This window comes from Acanthisitta chloris, unplaced genomic scaffold, assembly GCF_000695815.1.
Source record: "Acanthisitta chloris isolate BGI_N310 unplaced genomic scaffold, ASM69581v1 scaffold39872, whole genome shotgun sequence".
NCBI lineage: Eukaryota > Metazoa > Chordata > Aves > Passeriformes > Acanthisittidae > Acanthisitta > Acanthisitta chloris.
In genome coordinates, this window is record NW_008659522.1 from 23,440 (window position 1) to 41,517 (window position 18,078).

Below are 18,078 nucleotides of genomic sequence, written 5' to 3' on the forward strand. Positions count from 1 at the left end.
TGTTGTATTTAAAACCTTGAAGTAATACCTCCTTGAATCCTTAATTAAGAAGCCAGACCCCAATTGGTTGTGCAGAATGGCAGCCACAAGGCACAGTTAGAGCTGCTTTGTGCTTTAACTGGCTCTCCCAGTTTGAACATACACTTAAGGAGATTATTTTAGGACGAGATATTGAAAGGTTTAGGGTTTTTAACTTAATGTTGGCTTATTGATGCTGCAGGAAAGGCACCTTTTCAAAATATGACAATTACATTCTGAAGTATAATTTCTCTCCACCAAGGCTGCAGCTGGGGTCGTTTACGATCTTGGCTGTAAAACAGCTTGCAAAGGAATTGTTGAGTTATCTGAAAGCAGCAGCTGCCAGCTCAGTAAATTATTTTATCAGTCACGGTGAGCTGCAGGCAGGGAAAGCACCTCTGGTAGCACACACACTTTCTCCCCCACAAGTGACACTCATGTGAAGCATATCACGGAAAAACTTAGAAGCTGCTGTTTTAGAACAACAGAATAGTGACTGTCCTGGTTGCAGCTGGGAATAAGCCAAATGCAAAGCCAACAGAACAGGTGGGGATTTGTTTGGTTGCAGCTGGGAGTAAGCCAAATGTAAAGCCAACAGAACAGGTGGGGATTTGTGTTTTAACACCTGGGAAACATCTGGTTCATGGAGGTCATCAGCAAATCTCTTAATTTCTCAAAGCCTGAAGACTCAGTGGCATGTCTGTTATTTTTCCTAGTGAGATTCTATCAGCTACCCACACAAATGACCTATAGTCACCCTGAAATGCTAAATGCAAATGCTCATATGTTATTTACCTGTGAAATCCAGTTGGCACAGTTTTTGAATACAAACCTGTGTTACCTGATTCTTTGTGGTCAATTCCCATGCTGTTCCACCTCCTCGTGATATCAATATACAGGATATCTACAGCAGCCATTGAAAAACTGCTGTTACTCAGTTTGCAGTTCCTGTTGAAAACAGAAAAAATAAAGAAGAGATTCTGATTAATCTAAATTCCCAAGTTAGCAAAAATTCTTCAAGGGCAACTAGGAGAAACATGTACTCATGTCATGTGTACAGAGCCTCTGTAACACGCTCAGCCTAATAAAACACACAGAGCAGACAGCAAACAGACCAGCACTCATTAAGTGCTCATATCTGAGGCAGAACAGGCCCAAACCCTGAATATCTCAATTAAAACTATGACCTGCCCATTCCACAGAGCTTTCTCCCAGGCTATTGCCAGTGCTCTGTAACTGAATGGAATTAATTGGTACACTGCAAAACCACACACACTCTGCACGAGGCAGAGTTTGCACAGGGAAATACTCTTTTATTTGTCTGACTGATCCTGTTTGAAAAGGGCTGGAGGAAAGCTTTCAGGCACAGCATTATTTCTCCATGCCTGAGCACCGAAGAGATTTGCCCTCATGGTGCTGAGCATTGCATGGGAAGCAGCAACAGCTCTGGCTGCAGCTCGGGCTGCAGGGGACATGGAGAGTGGACACTTGTGTGGTCTGAGCCCACAGTGCAGTGCTGATCAGAGTATGGGATTTGGCTGTCTGTCCAGGATTTCCAGATGTCTGGCAGCCTGGCTGCCACCAGTGCATGTGCCAAAGAGCTGGCCAAAACTTCCAGCCAGAAAAGAGAAACAAAACACAACAAGCCCCCACCCCAAACCTAGATAACAGAAAAGGCTCTCACTCATCGCTAACCCCAGCAGAGCTCCCCGAAAACAGAGAGTAAGGTCTGGCCTAGATAGTCCCAAAAAGTCTCAGGCAGCACCAAGCAAGGACTAGAGACACACTGAGTGTTTCCTCATCCAAGTAAGGACTAGAGACACACTGAGTGTTTCCCTTCTGGTTAGTTTTTAGAATGAAGAACATATTGAAGGAGAACAGATTTTGATTAGCCAAAATCTGGGTGGACAGTCCTGCAAGCACTTGCCCACACACGTGTGCCCACACATGAAGTCCCACTTGTGGACCATTTTATCCTTGAGAAGTGATGCAGCACACAGAAACCTGACTTTCCTTGTGAAACGAGCAGCAGTGAAAGCACCTCAGAAAAGGGCCACACAGCTGGTATGGATACTCTGGGAGAAAAATCAGCAAAATATCTGCCAACATTAAAAAGTTTAATTTAACATGCATTAAGAAATTGCAAATACTATTTCATTGAGATATGGCAGTTTATTTTAATGTTCTTAACAGAAAATGCTGGCATTTATCCTGTGTTCCTCTGACAAGTGCCAAAATAAGGCTGGATCAAACCACAGACAACACAGAACTGGAAGCAATGCTGTGCTGGGCTGTGGACAGAGCAGATGCCTTCACTCATTTTCTATATATTGTAATTTCTATAAACCAAATTGTTTATATTCATTCCTGAATGCTAAATGCATCTGCATAGAAACAGGATCTGTGTTTTAAGAGTACATCTGCTGCTGCTGCTCATTTCTTTTGCCACAGTCAATGAAAGACAGAAAATGAGATATTTGTACCATGACTAGAACAGATACATCCATAAAAAATGAGGAAAAAAACTCCTCACAAATAAAAAGTATGTGAAAAAATAAATTGAGTTCCTTGCCATTGCAAGGTGCAATTTCACAATGCAAATCCTTCCTGCACAGTGCATCAGGAGCTGACATTTGGGAATCCTTGCTGGGGTGGGCAGTGGTGCCCCCACAGCCAGCAGAATCACATCAAGTGACCCAATTTCAGTTGTCACTTTCTCACAATGGTATTTCTACCATTTACTGGGGACGTGACATGTTGACGCAGACTGCAAATTGTATCTGCCAAAGTGTCACTGATCTGCTGTCAAACAAAGACCCAACTTCCTCCTAGACACAGATTCCTAGGTCAGGGATTCCGTGAGCTTGGAATGAGAGAAAGATATCTATTTTGTAATGAAACAGGCAATGGCTCAATGGGACTTTGGGTATATCTATTTTGTAATGAGACAGGCAATGGCTCAATGGGACTTTGGGAGGCTTTACCAAACCTCCAGGCTGAGAGTGTACCACTATTAGGGGCAGGTTTTACTACTTTTTTACTACTTTAGCTTTTACTAACCTTATAAAGGTTCGGAAACCTGTTGGTCCCAACTTCGTCGTCCCCTTGACCCCAAGAAATCGGATGAATAGTGCAGACACTCATGAATAGTCCAGACACTCTTCCCACAAGCCTCAGGTAGTTGAACTGCTTTGCATACTTGGGGAAGACTTGCTTGAGGCAGAGGGAGGGCAGCCCAGCCTCGGGGCTCCTGGGGGCATCCACCTCCGGCTGCTCTCCCGGCCCCGCGTCCAGCAGCTCCTCGTTTGCTTCCGGCACGTGCTCCAAAGTCTGACACCTGCAACACACAACAGGTTGGGTTGGAAGGGACCTGAAAGCTCATCTTGTTCCACCCCCTACCATGGGCAGGGACACTTTCCAGTAGACCAGGTTGCTCGTGGTACTCGTGATGCCAAGACACTGCAGCTCAGGTGGGAACATCACGCTGAGGGTCACAAAGCACCTGGTGTTAAAAAATTGGTACTTCTTTTCTATCCACACTTCTGTTCACTAAATGTCTATACATGCAATCACTGTTAAGATAAAAGACTAAAAATCTCTAAAAATAAATCGCAATCTTAGGTAGAGCTTTGATAATTTTCCTCTTCGCTGCCGACAGCAAGGTAGAAAAATAATGTTATTTTTGTCATTAGTTAAGTAAAGCTTAAAGTAACAAGTTATTAGCTTTGTTCTTTCTCATGTAAGATCAGATGGGGGTTTCACTGCCATGGAACACCTGCCAAAAGAGCGAGCGGATGTACAGCCAAGAAACAACAAGCACACAGGCTTCTATTTTTAATCCTAAAAGGTCTGTTCATGAATTTAAACATTCAAATCTTCAGCCAGTTGAGCCAGACCTTGACCAAATGTGCAACCTTGTACTCAGCAGGAGAGAAGGTTGTGCTGTTTTCAACATAACTCCCATTAAGTGACGCCTGGAAGCGCCGAACCCATTCTCATTCTCAATTCAAGAGCATTTTGGATTGTACATTATTCATTCATCATTAATGTATTTAGTTAAAAAATTATAAAGCTTTACTTTGAAAGGCACAAGCAGAGCTGAGGAAATCTCATTTTGTACAGAAAACACTAAAGAGACAGTGAAAGGGATCAGCTTCAGAGGAGGAAGTTCTGGCCCCAGCGAGGCTGGAGCCTTGTCCGTCCAGAGCCACAGAAGACTCTCCCTGGCTGAGGGGGAATGGACACAGCCAAATTATTAAAGGGAACTATGTTTGGTTTGTGTTAGGGTCATAGAAAAAAAACCGTGTTACGATCAAATAAAATATTCCTGAATGCAATAAAGCAGAGGCTCTAAACTACCACCTAGAACTTCCTCCTTCCCCTGCCTTCCATGGAGAAAAGCCTTCAGCTGCCTTTGAGGTCATGCATAAAAACTCAGAACCAGCATCCCATTTCAGACTTCTACTGACATAGCTCTTAAATCCATATTTCTCATTACAAAAACATTTTAAAATTCAAACTAGCTTTTTTTGTATGCTACTACATATCTCATTCCTTTCCACTTACACACTGGGAAAGTCTGTGAAATATTTAAATCAGAACAAGAAAACTTAATTTAGTATTTATTGCCAAATCTTGTACTTTGTTTCAGTAAAAAATAAAAAAAAGGAATATACTTCTTAGTTTGCTTTATAAAGCTGAATGATTTATTTTCATTTTCTAGCTCCCTCCCCCAAGATTTCCTTACACTTCCTTTTCTAATGCACTAGAGCTTAATTAGTATCATCATAGAATTTGAATTACAGTGAAATTTGTATTTTGCACCTTCACTGAAGCTCAGACTTTCTCACACAAACCTGCATAAGAGCTGTAGATCTATTCAACACACTTTTGTGCTTTCATCTCAGTGTGGTTTAAACACAACAAAGACAAACTAGGTAGGTATGTACAGCTCACCTCAGTGTGGTTTAAACACAGCAAAGACAAACTAGGTAGGTATGTACAGCCAGGCCTGGTGTCTGTAATGCAGAATCTTACTGTGCTCTGCATGTTTTTGCAGGGAAGCAGTGCACAGCCTCTTCTGTGCCTTAGCACTCAGACAAATTACACTCCTTGCAATGCACCATTACGTTTCCTCCTGCGTTTCACTGCCATCTGCCATGGCCACAGCATAAGGGTGAGGAGGATGACACAACTCCCCAAGGGTCATGCACTCAAAGACCAGTGTGAGCGTTGGCAGAACAGCTCCAAAGAGCAGAAACACAGCTCCAAGTCCAGCAACAGAGCAAATGTGAGGAGGGTTTTCATCTCCATGTCTAACTCATCCGTCAGCTGGAAAATACAAAAGTACACATTTTTGTGATGTTACCTGTCATAGCATCCAGGACTGGTTTAGGTTGGAAGGACCTTAAATCTCATCTTGTTTCACCCCTTCCACGAACCCAGATTGCTCCAACCTGGCCTGGAACACTTCCAGGGATGAAGCAGCCACAGCTTCTCTGGGCAACCTGTGCCGGTGCTCAGCCCTGGAAACCTTGCAGACTGTCCACGGACAGGTTTGCAGTGGGGCTGTGGGGAAGGGACCACAAACTGCAGGTCTCCAGAGAGAGAATCCCACCCAGTTTCCCTCCATTAACTCCTCTCTGGTGGGATTCCCAGCAGGCACGGGGAGGAGAAGAAAGCTGAGCCCCACACTTTAAAGCTGCTCATTAGAATTAATTGTTTTGACTGACACAGCTGAGTCAGGCAAATGAAGGAGAGGTCAGATATAAGGTAATGCTTCTGTTGCCACACAGAAAAAAGCAAAGCTTCATTTACATACTAATGTCTGACCTCAATACATTCATTTCTCTAATTCTGCAGATCTCTCTTTAGAAATTATCAACTGTGGAGAAAATATTAACAGCAGCTTTAAAAAAAATTTCAATGCTAATAAAGCTTATGGAAACGACATCTAAGGCTACTTATCTTTTATACATGATTACTAATTTATTAATGCTTCCGCCATCTATGTTTTATCCCTTTCATTCTGACCAGCCTTAATCTTTATGCAAATACAAGTTGCTAAGGGACAAACAAATTTGCAACTACTAATTAAAGGCCTCAAAATTCACAGCATTTTGTGTACTTGTATATAAAATTTAGCTGTCAAATTCTGAGTAAAATGGGGTGAGAATCACAATATTAATATTTCTAAGAATGCTCACTTGGTGTATTTTACATTCAGGGCATTGCTAGAAGTATAAATTAAGCAATTTCGGTATGGGCTTACAACTGCTTACCTAATAAAAGAAAATATTATGTTCTGGATTCTGAAGCTATAATTATTCCCTCGGCTGAGCCTCTGTTCTCCAAGCAAGGACTACGTTAACATAGTTAAAAGCAGAGAGTATTTTGCATGACAAATCTATCTATCCAGCCATTTATCACCAGAGTGTACAGCCCTCCCAAGGAACAGGTATGTGTTTCCAGGTATGAAAGACGTTTATGAGCTCATCCACAGAAGTAAATTGCTTAGCAAACCAAGGCAAAGGCAGAACAATGTCTCTGCATTATCAGCCATTCATGAATTGGCTTTTATGAACTAATCCCATTACTTTTATTAGCACAGAGAGACTTCCAGCACTCCCAGGATGTCATAGCAAGTGCTTTCATGGTTTGCCTGTACTTTGGGTGAGTAATCAGCTTTTGTTGTGTTCTGGCCACTCGTGAGTTTCATTTGAAGAAACTGAATATTCATCCCCCTCTTCACCCTCTGGCACAGTGAAAAAACATCAATAGCACAAGCATTTCCTCCTTTCAAAATAATAATATAGTTGCACAAAGATAAAAGTATTAAAAGAATGTTAAACCCCACAGAGTAAGAGATTTTTGACATTGTGTTAGAAAAATTATTGCTCTCACATAGAGTTCATTCAACACTTTGCGATGCTTTGAGGCAGGCAAAGCAGCCCCAGTGAAGAGTCCATCTTTCAACAAGCAGAATCAATCAGATGAAACACAAGGATTGATAATCACCATGTTGTTGGCAGACACCAAACTTCTGATCACACCAAACACATTCTGAAAACGCAGCAGCTGTCCTCCCTCCTGGAAGCAGAAAGTGCTGGAAGCACAATTTCCATATCTCAGAGAAAAGAACCCATATCTCAGTTAGAGAAATAAACTGGGCAAATAACCTCACTTAGATTTTAACCTTATCATGAGCATGACCATGTCTAACCTCCCCTGCAGCCTCCAGGCCTGACATGTGCTCATTCTGGAAGGGTGACAGCCTCGGAGCGCGCTGCTTTTTCCGGAGAGCTGGCAAAGAGACTCGAGGTGAGTCCAAGGACAAATTAAAAATGTAATCCATAGCTTTGCCATTTGCTTAAGAAACCCAAGACAGTGTCTCAGATTCTTGGACAAGCCAGATCCAAGCCCCTGCAGCCTGTCACAGCCGTCACAGCCGCTCTCACCCGCAGCATCCGCCGCTCCCTTCCCGTCCCAGGAGTGCTATTTGCCACAGCCATCAGTCCCCTCTCCGGGAAGGATGGTTCACTGCCTCTCCAGATTGATGGATTTATTATAAAAATAAACACTTCTCATTAAAGATTAAATAGCTTTTGGCACACAACAGAAGAGTGGAAGTTTGCTGCCTCCACACAGTGTTAATGAGTGTCTCCAAGATGCACAGACTTGGCTTGGATCCTACCTGCTCCACACCAAGGACACAAAGCCATGGCTGAGAGCATCACTGGCACTTTCACATCATACTCAGAGCAGACTGGAGCTCTAGTTTCATTCCTATAGCCCTCCCTAATACATAGTTTAAATCATTAAAGAAGAAATGCATCTGAGGTGCTAGAAAAACCAGCTATTTCCTAATTATGAGTTGAGATTCTTTACTTCCAACTTTCTCCTTTTAAGAATAATGGTGATATCAGTCTGTATTAGCTGCAGATTTATGACTTTTAATGTAACAGCAGCAGAGAATGTTTATGCTATTACCTGTCAGCTGTGAGTGCTGCAGAAAATATGGCATTACTGTAATGAAATAATGGATAAGCAATGCAAATCCTCCATCCAAAGACTTTGTTCCACTGTACTAAAAAATTATTATAGAACAAAGATCATTAAGTATGATACCCAATACTTTATTTTTTGTGGAGGGAGCTTTTATTATTCCTAGTAGATTTATTTGCGTTCACAGTTTGCTTTCGAGGTACTTACGTGCCTCATTATTTCTCTGGAGTTTCTTTTGTTTCTTTAGAAAAAATGAGCCTGAAAAATACTAATACAGCACAGTGCAAAGGCAAAGCAGCTGAAAAGCCTTGGAATACACTGAAAGTAGACCACCAGTAGAACAGAAAAAAACCTAAACCTCAGGATATTTCTTCCCATGTGGAAATTATTCTTAGAAAGCAGTTGTGCTATGCTGGGACTGAAAAGGAGCTTTGCCCTGTCATCCAGCCAAGCAGGAAGCAGCAGTGCAACTGCATTTTATCAGCCTTAATCCTCCCATTAAAGCAGGTGAATTCTCACACACAAAATAACACCACTGATGATTACACTGCTATTAAGTCATGTGCCTTTTTGCTTTCATTTTGTGGCAACTGGGTGCTAGGCAGTTTTATTGCTTTCGCAGTTTTTCAGAGACTAGAGACCAATTATCACTTAAAAATAAGCCAATCATCTCTCTTGCTGAAAGATGACTAGCAGCAGAAGTTAAATTATAGAGAACATCACTGCCCCCAATACATTAATTTCTGTCACTCTGTCACTGTAAAAATTTACAGCAGATAGAATCTCTTTGAAGGGGGATCAAGTCATGGAAAGTACGAGCCTAGTTTTAAATAGAATTTTAATTTTAATGAAAGCTTCAGGAAATGATGTTTATGCTGCTTATCTTTCATACCTGGTGATTAAGTTAATTTATACTTAATGGAAGAGGATATTTCTAATCCCCAGACAGGCTCAACATCTGTCTGTGACTATGTTTTTGGAAGCCTTAAGCTGCTTGTGATTGATGTAATAAAACCAGGATCCTGCAGAACTGACACCTGAAGGATATCTGTAAGAGGGAAAATGTTATTTTTCTGCTCAATGCCTCTGCTTAAGTCAAGCCAAAATCCCAAGCACTTAATTTTGCTGTCCCTTAAAAACCTCCTTTGCACTCCCTCACCATTATTTGAGTATGAACAGGGGAATAAGCAAACAGTTCTCAAATATGTTTATGCTGGAATATTCATACTCGTTATGTGCAGTACCTGAGAGCATGTAACTTTCTGGTGGCCTGAAGCTAATGAGAATAATAATTTTGCTCCTGCAAAATCAGTGAAATAATCTCCATTTCTCCTCCTCTTCTCATTCCAGGTCTATTTAAGACCAAGTGCTACCAAAAATATATGGTTGCATTTACCCTATAGTTACAACAGGGGAAAAAAACAACCCTTGAAGTGTAAACATCTTGCCAGTGAAAGGTATAATTTTCCGCTTTGTCCCAAGAAATCAGAGTTTTCTTGCTGAATTAAAAAAAAGGTATTTCCAGCTGTCATGCCTATCCGTGCTACTTTAAATTCCAATTCTTAGAAGGCATCTGCACGTAAGTACTGTCCCCTGGTATTCAGGAATATAATCCATGGGTATGCATTCATTTACTCTGTTTTACTGTTCTCTATTAAGACACTGTGATGTGGCCCAGGAGCTTCACTCCGAGGAGAGATTTGTTTCTTCTCTGAGTGAGGTGCTGCACCTCAGTCTGCCCTTGGCTGATCGATTGGTTCTAACATCCTCTAGGCTGCATGAAATCTGATTTTTTTAAATCAATTTGTTCATTGGGTTGTGCCACTCCTGAGGGAACACAGAGTACTGACTGCGACTCGGGAGTCACCTGAGCAATGGGAAGATGTAACTGGAAACCAAGGCAAAGTGTTCAAAGGCTTCCCCCACGGATTTCATCACAGCTGGCACAGCTGGTCAATTTTAGGTACACATGACAGAGGCTGTCAAGATGGCAAGGAGAGAGGTAAAAAATAAGCCACTTTTTACTATACACAGGTAGCTATGCTGCATATACAGACACAGACACACACTACATACACTGCAATTTATCCTTGTACACTTATTCTATGAACACTATCTGCTGGGAAGCAATTTAGTATGAGAGAGATGACAGAAAATTGGAAGTTACTGGAGTTTACATTCTAGACCAACTGGAAAAATTAATTTAAAAGCTGAGTTGACTCTGTGCAGCACAAACATACACTTGAGAAGGTAAAAGGGGAAAATGTCAAATTAAATAAACATATATCCTTCGTTTTAGACACGGCAATTAAGGTAATATCTGAAAATCAAATTTCTTTCAAGAAGTATTCAGCTGCAGGTTGATAATGGAAACTGTGCATATACAAAAGACATGAAAAGCTCTATACTGAAGAGTGCAGAGCAATCAGTATTCCTGCAGTAAGATACCACCCAAAAATGGGATTATGTTAGCAAGCTACAGGCTATGCAGAGGTGAAGATGATTTTGCTGATAGCAGAAACTCAGCTCAAATGATTAACATATTGAAGTGTCAGGAAAAAACAGTTGCACTCAAGCCTAACTACTAATCACCTTCCCTCTGAGCACAGAAATTCAGTGAACCCCTTTGGACAGAGGAGGCACACAGGTGTTGCCTCTGCCCCAGAGAAAAAAAGTGCTTTTAAGTTCAAAACACAAGAACCTTCTTGTATTGAAAACTCAAGAGGAAATTATAGGGAGGTGGACTGAGAAAATCTTTAAGGTCCTTTCCAACCCAACGTGATAAACTGTATTGCAGTAGCTGGTGGATGGCTGACCACTGAGGCCAGGAAGTCCAAAACAACCCGAGCTAAGTACTGGAAATCAGTTGGAAATTAAGCCCTTGCTCAACACAAAACCACTAACCGTGTTCAAGCTGAGGAGATGTCAGCCTTGAAGGCTATGGACAAAGACCCCTGAATGGTGGAAACCACATCTAAGAACATCAAGGACTTCTCTACCACATTATTTCTGCAAGTCAGTTTACCTCTGAGGTAAAAGGAGAAGGTGAATGGCCTTAAGAAGCATATTTATTTCAATCTTTCACAAGTGCAGATAGCTGACTCAACCAAACACTTAAGTACTTGATGAGTAAGGTCAAAACTGCTATTTGTTTTACATCCTATCCAATGTAGCTTGAGCAAATTTCTGACCATATTTAATCTGAGTTTTCACTGGTTTCAGCTGAAGCTTCCCATCAGCAATGCCTGGATACAGCAAACATCTGTATGCAGCACAGCTCCCAGGGATGCTTTGAAGGACTGCTGACTTCATGGTTAAAAAAACCCAAAACAAAGCAACACAAAAGCAGCTTACTTTGTTAGAACTCGGTGAAAGCAGGAGCAGACACCAAAGGAGCTCCAACATCCATGCTGTCAGCTCAGGGAAGTCAACAGGGCTCCTCCTGCCCCTGGCAGAGCAGCTGGGGCATTGCTGAGGGACACAAGCTGCATCTCAACCTGCCTTAAGACAGAGTCTCTTACCGTTCAGACTCACAATCTAGTCAAATAACTGCACTCAAAGGTGTATTTAGACCTGCTGCCTCCACACTCCTGTTTGTGCTGTGTGGAAGGAGACTCAGCAGCCACCACACTTTATTCCTGACCTTCCTTCTTCTTGGGGGAGCCTTGAAGATTACAGCAACTCTTGTGGCTTCACTACAAAGACTAGAGGAAAGTGATATGTTTTTTCTTTTTCTTTCTGCCTTATCACAAACGTTTTCTTTTTATTCAAGCATTATTTTAAGAGGGGGAAAAAAAAGCAAAAAACCTTCTTAATGATCAACTACAAATGTAATAAGGTGTGAGTATCTCAGAGACATAACTGCTGTAGCATGTTTTGATACATGCAAGTGTTTGGAAAGTTCAGATTTTAAGGAGACACTCATGACAGGTCACATTGCTCAGTTTGTTTCCAATCCTTCCTCTACTGCTCACGAGAGATTTTAGAGAGCAAAAAGAAATAAAAGAGCTGTCAATAAGAACTTAATTAGATTAGCTGCATCTCAAAACATTGTGATTCAAGCCTAATTGGACAAACTAGTCCCCACTCCCAGTGTGCCCGAGCTGAGGGCACTGCACAACGCACACCACGAGTTTGGGCCAATTAATTCCACCATGCTGAAAATGAAGCCTTGTAGCCTAAACAGTTATTTAGTGCTATGCTTATTTGCATTCCAAGATATTCCAGAAGTTCTTCATTTTACTAGCAAAGGACTGTGAAAATAAGAAGACAGAGGAAAGCAACACTATCAATGTCTGACATTGATCCTAATATTCTGAATATTCAAACAGCACATGGTGCACTGATGATGTGGTGCAGAAAATGCAGAGTCCAAACACTCTGTAAGGAAGAAAACAGTGATAAAGAAATTACTAAGGACAATCAAGTTGGCAAAATGTGAAGAATCCTTTGCAATCCTTAGGAACCATCAGGGACATCTCCTGAAGAATGAAGAATCAGATCTAGAGCCTTCCAGAGCAAAATCTGAAGCATTTCTGCAATATTTTTATGCAACAGTAGATAAACTGACCTCATATACTACCAAGCATAACAACAGGACATATCTTGAAGACTGTGAATGCAGAAAGATGGGAGAAACAAGGCTCATCCTCTTTTCACAGAAGGAAAATGTTTTGTTTAAAGGTCACTGAGTAAACTGCTGAATCAGGAATGGAAATTGCATCTTGTGTGTCCTAGTTCAGAGTTATTTTCACAAAATCCACTCTTCCTGTAATGGTTTGATAGGGGAAAAACACTGAACTGAATTACTGAATTCCCACTGTATCTATGCTAGGGATATGGTTTTGGCTGGTTTTTAACAAGTATTATTATTACCCTTTTTTACTCAATTAAGACATTTCAGATGATAGTTCAGCTTAGAGCCACCTATAAACTAAAGCTCTGAGCCTTCTATTTGCAGATTTTATTTCCCTCTCTGTGTTAGGACTGCTGCCACAGCACTTTCAATCTGTCACTGCTCTGCACTCAGTGTTGTATTTGCTGTTGTTGTAGTACAACACTCTTGTGGCACTTTCCTCTAAGTGGCTCTTAAAACCAATGCAGAATTATTCTGTCAGTCGAGCACTACCAGACCATTTCCTTCCCTTCATGGAGGGACATCTCACACAGTAGTTTGTATTTCCAATAGGGCTTGTCCTAATCAATAGGAGAAAGGTTAAAAGCTCTTAAGATGTAGCAGATAAATAATTGGAAAAGCAAGAACACAGAGCAAGGATCAACATCTGCTTCACAAAACTGAACACAGCTGAGCCTAGTTCTTCATGGGCAGGATGAGAAATAGCAGTAGAAATAAATACTCTCCAACTACAGGCAAACAAAGTTAACATTTCAGTAATCTGAACTGAAGGAACATTGACAAACATCACATTTAAAAGTCTCTCTCACATGTCTAACTCATCAAAAGCTGCCTGGGCTAATGCAACAGACAAGAATTGATAGTGGAGCTGGCAGATTGCCTGATGAAGGAATAAAGCAGAAAGCCCTCTAGGAAAGAGAAAGGGGCTAATTCGATGTGCTTGCAAAGGGCTGTGGCAGAATGAGCCTGAATATGAATGCTGGGTCATTTTGACTGATGGGGAAAAAAATTGTGTCAGCCTCCAAAATGAACCAGAGGAGAAAGATCAATCTCAGGCAAGCCACACATATGAGTTTATACACTCTTGGGCAGAAATAAGACTTGGAATGAAGAGGTGGTGCTTGAGAAGCATTTGAATGGCTGCAAACCTGAGCAGACTTCCAAGGGATAGCAAAGGGATACAGGAATCAACTAAAGCTCTGGCAGTCAGCTCATAAAGTCAATTAGCAAATGGAAAGCATAACACTGATACTACCTTAGCTGGGTTTATTATGTGCTTATTTTGATAAGCACTAACTCACTCCACAGAATGCAAAAGGCACTGACAGCCCTGAGTAATGAATCCCTGAGCAACATAATACAGTTACTCAGAGCAGCGGAAACTGAGATCCATTACAACCAGCCTGAAGAACAGTCATTATTTTCTGATCAGTGATAGCTCCAGCACCAGCTTTCTCCCATCCAGCCTCTCCATGTGTCTGTGCACTGAGTGTCTGACCCTCTTAAACCACCCCTGTCACACAATCATAACCCTAGAATACAGAAAGTGAGATAAACACAGTAATAAATGGCAAGAATGACTTTATCATCAACAAAATCTGGGATAATCTTACTCTCGAGGCATCTCTGCACAGTGTGTTTTCATATTTCCATTAAACATGACACAAACATCAGGGGAGGTTATGAAACCGAATAAAAATATCTGGAAAATAAATGGAACACAGCTGAACAGGTAATTTCCTGACCTCCTTTCTTCCTTCTTTAAGGAAGTACAAAATTGCTTCTCAATATCAAGAAATTAAGAATAGCACTAGGATTTGGAAAATGTCTTTGGTGCATACAAAAGAGACACATTACTGCAAGTCCTGTTTAAAGAAGGACACACATTCCTCTTGTAAGTGTGACAAGATTAGACCCTTTGGTCACTAGCACAGCAGGTGACATCTCCTAAAGAAGCCACTTTAAAATATACACATTGAAGGCAGAATGGCCAGACATTAGTTCATGTTTTCCTTACATTCTCCTCCCAAAAACTATTAGCTTTGTCCTCTATCAGAGAAAGAAATCATTTCAAGTGAGAAAGTTGTGTAATCCACCCTGTGGAAAAAATGAACCATCTTGTTTTGGTCAAAAAAAGAAGAAGATCTTTTGTGTAGTAAGTTCTACAAAACCCTTGACTGAATTTCTTCCTAACTCCAGAACTCAAAAAGAAGAGAATAAAAAGTCAGTCTGACAGACATTAATATTTACAGGGTCTCTCAGAACACAGTGACATTAGCCAGTGTTTACGTGCTGATCTTGCAAAAACTTGTGAGCGACCACATTGGGGTTCCTCCTGCTCAGGAAATTAGTTAATCATATTTGACATTTGCTAGAGCTACAGAATGCAGAGAAGAGAATTGTACCTGACATATTTTAAAAAGAAGAAGAAGGAAAAAAAATCAGAACCTCACAAATAAATTTCAAGGCTGATTTCAAATAGAAAAAAGCACTGCAGTGGCATGTTCAGAGAATAGCACCCAAGGAAAGATAAACTAGCAATGAAACAGCAAGAGCGTAATAGGTAATAAACCAAAAGCACTCAGTTTGGAGGGCACAAAGAATTGATTGTTTTTGTAACAGCCACAGATTAAATTACATTTCATTTCCAAAGTGTTTCAATTCTTTCTTCTGTCAATGGCTATTTCAGAGCTGAATAAAAGTCATTATATTACTTAGGGGGCTGCACCTTCATCATCTCGAGCAAGGAAAAAGCAGATTTCATTCCATGAGCATCTCATATTTCTAATGACACACATGCCACAGTGCTATGATTTCTTTATCAAAAGAATAAAATGCTTATGTTCTGTCTTAAAATATGTAAGAAGCTAGGCATGGAAATGCAAGGGATCATACTAGGACACAGAGTAAACAAGAGCAACCAAAATACAAAGAAGTCCTTATTACTGCTGGATTAATTAGCATTAATTAACCAGGGAATAAATATTTCTGACAGGACAGGAAAGTGGGTCATTAGCATTGATGAGATGATATAAATGATCCTCCTGAAACGTTCAGAGCAGTCCTGCTCCAAATGCTCCTCACAGCTTGCCACTACACCAGCAGTCAAACATCTGACATCCCAGGGAGAGTCCACAGCACTTACATTTGGGCTCAGACTCCTTTTTTTGCTCCTCAAACCTAATGCAATTTGAAGCAGAATAAATTGCTAATAATTAAACACTGAAACTAAAACCTTTTGCTACCATAAAGGTTCCAAATGAGGCATAGAAAAATAGAAGTTTGCAAAGCCTTTTGGAACGGATTTTCTGTTGGAGGCACAACACACACAATGATTTGCATCAGTGATTATCTTAATTAAACTGCTGTTTACATAAGTAACGTTGATTTACTTTAAATGTTGCTCAGTGTCATTAGACCATTCCTTTAATGGGGCACATTTCCTATAGCTAAAGCCTTCCCCCACCTCCAGCAGGCTGTGACAGCACCTCTGCTGCACGAGGAAACCCTGAGCAAATTTCATACTGTACAAGCTTTAGACAAGTTTCAATCACACAAATTACTGTGTTTGCTCCAGCATGTCATCAGCCTGGATGATTGCAATGATCTACTCAAGCCTTAAAACCCAAGAGAACAGCACTGCCACACAAACAAAAGCAAAGAGTTAGTACCTTCTGTGGTGTTTTAGTAAACGCTTTGATTTCTCAATGATGAGTGAAACTGGAGTTCCACACTCCAAATACCTAAGGAAAATAGGACCAGTCTTGGAAGCAAAAAGAAGCTCTACATTTTAGCCTCTGCAAAATTCCACTGGAAGGGGGGAAAAATGAATTAAAATATCATAAAGAAGAGCAAAACTGTAAAATAAACCACAAAACATGTAACTGATTAGCTGCCTAAACTTCAGAAAGGCTCTGCTTGGCCAGAGCTCTGGGTTAGAGCTCGAGAAGATCCTGACACAGCAACCCACAGAGCTGTGCTCAGAGTCTCCTCGCGCAAGGCTCCAGGCCACTGCCATCCATCCTCCCCCTGGGGAGCAGGACATGGCCCACAGCTCTCTGCCAGCAGTGACTTGGGATCTGCTGTCCTCAGGCTTAGCTACAACTGTGCTAGCATAGAGGATTGGGAAGGAGCAAGGAAATCAATGTGGCAGAGCAGAACAGTGGTCTTCATAAGGATACTTGCTGCCTCCACAACCTTGGAATGCAGAACAAGTCTTCTACACACAAGATAGATGGGACTTCTTCAGCAGGGATTGCATAACACCAAGAAAATGCTGGGGCTGTGCAGTTCCACCCTGCTCAGCCTTCACAAAAGCCTCATATGTTCCTTCATCACTTCTTATTCTATTCTAATTCCTTAGCTCTTTGCATCACAGAACAACATAAATCCTTCCCTCGTCTCTACAATAAAAGATATTTCCTCTATTAAAAAAAGGAACCATCTTAGGATGAGTTTAAAGTTCTGTTTCAACCCGTTACATGCACAAAATATGAAGCTCAGTGCATCAGTGGCCAGGACAAAGACCTAAAAGTCAGACAAGATCAGTTCTACTGTGGAACAACACCACCAAGGATATTGCATCAGTTAATATATGCAACATATTACACATATGTAATCAAGTGCATTGATTTGAACTTCTATCACTGCAGATTTTCAATCACTAATTACAGTGCCAAGATAATTACTAATAATCGGCCCACGAAAAGGCTGGAATTGTGTTGGAAAAATCAAGAGACATCTATGGAAGGATAAACTGATCTCACTTCATTTAACTTTTATTTCAGTGTTATACACCTCATGAAAAGAATGAGGAAAAAACATATCAAAACTCCATGAAGATGAGGAAAAATTGAACTGAAAATATTCCAAGCTATTAATCTTTCCTGGTAATGAAGTACTTCAGGATGACTTCTAAAACTCACTTTCATTTAGATGCTTCATTTATTTTAATCTAGGAGATAATTAGAAGGAAATCAAATCCATTTCCACAGCAGAATATTTACCTGAGATGCAGCTCAGACTTCTCAGCATTTCCCCTGTGTGTTCAAACTCTGTTACATATATTGCTAAAACTTTACTGAGATTAATGTCCTTTACTTAATTAGCATCCAAACTGTTTGCTGCTGGTTAGCTCTCACAACAGGGATTCTTCCAGATTCTTTTCTACCAATAGGCCAAATGTTGCTCAAGAAGTTCCACACATAATTCCCAGCTCAATAAGTACCTGGAGGCACAAGGGGCAAATCTCAGGAGAACTGGAGGGCAGTTGTCCCATGAGTTCCTGCACACCCACACAGTTACCAGGGTTCTGCAGCAAGACACAGGGTTGACTTATGATGAAGACACACAGATATTCATCAACAAGATGCTCTGTTCACCAGATTATCCAGAAAAATTGCTGCACCACTGATGAATTC

The 18,078-nt window shown here is 41.0% G+C and overlaps 1 protein-coding gene across 1 annotated transcript in view; it reads right to left on the reverse strand.

Moving 5' to 3' along the window:
* TTLL11 (tubulin tyrosine ligase-like family, member 11) overlaps window positions 1–18,078 on the reverse strand; it is a gene marked incomplete at its 5' end in the record, with an annotated part of 29,061 nt that overhangs the window by 1,336 nt on the left and 9,647 nt on the right. Inside the window, 3 exon segments of the mRNA XM_009069417.1 lie at window positions 860–966; window positions 3,079–3,158; window positions 3,160–3,355. Coding sequence (XP_009067665.1) covers window positions 860–966; window positions 3,079–3,158; window positions 3,160–3,355 — 383 coding nt within the window.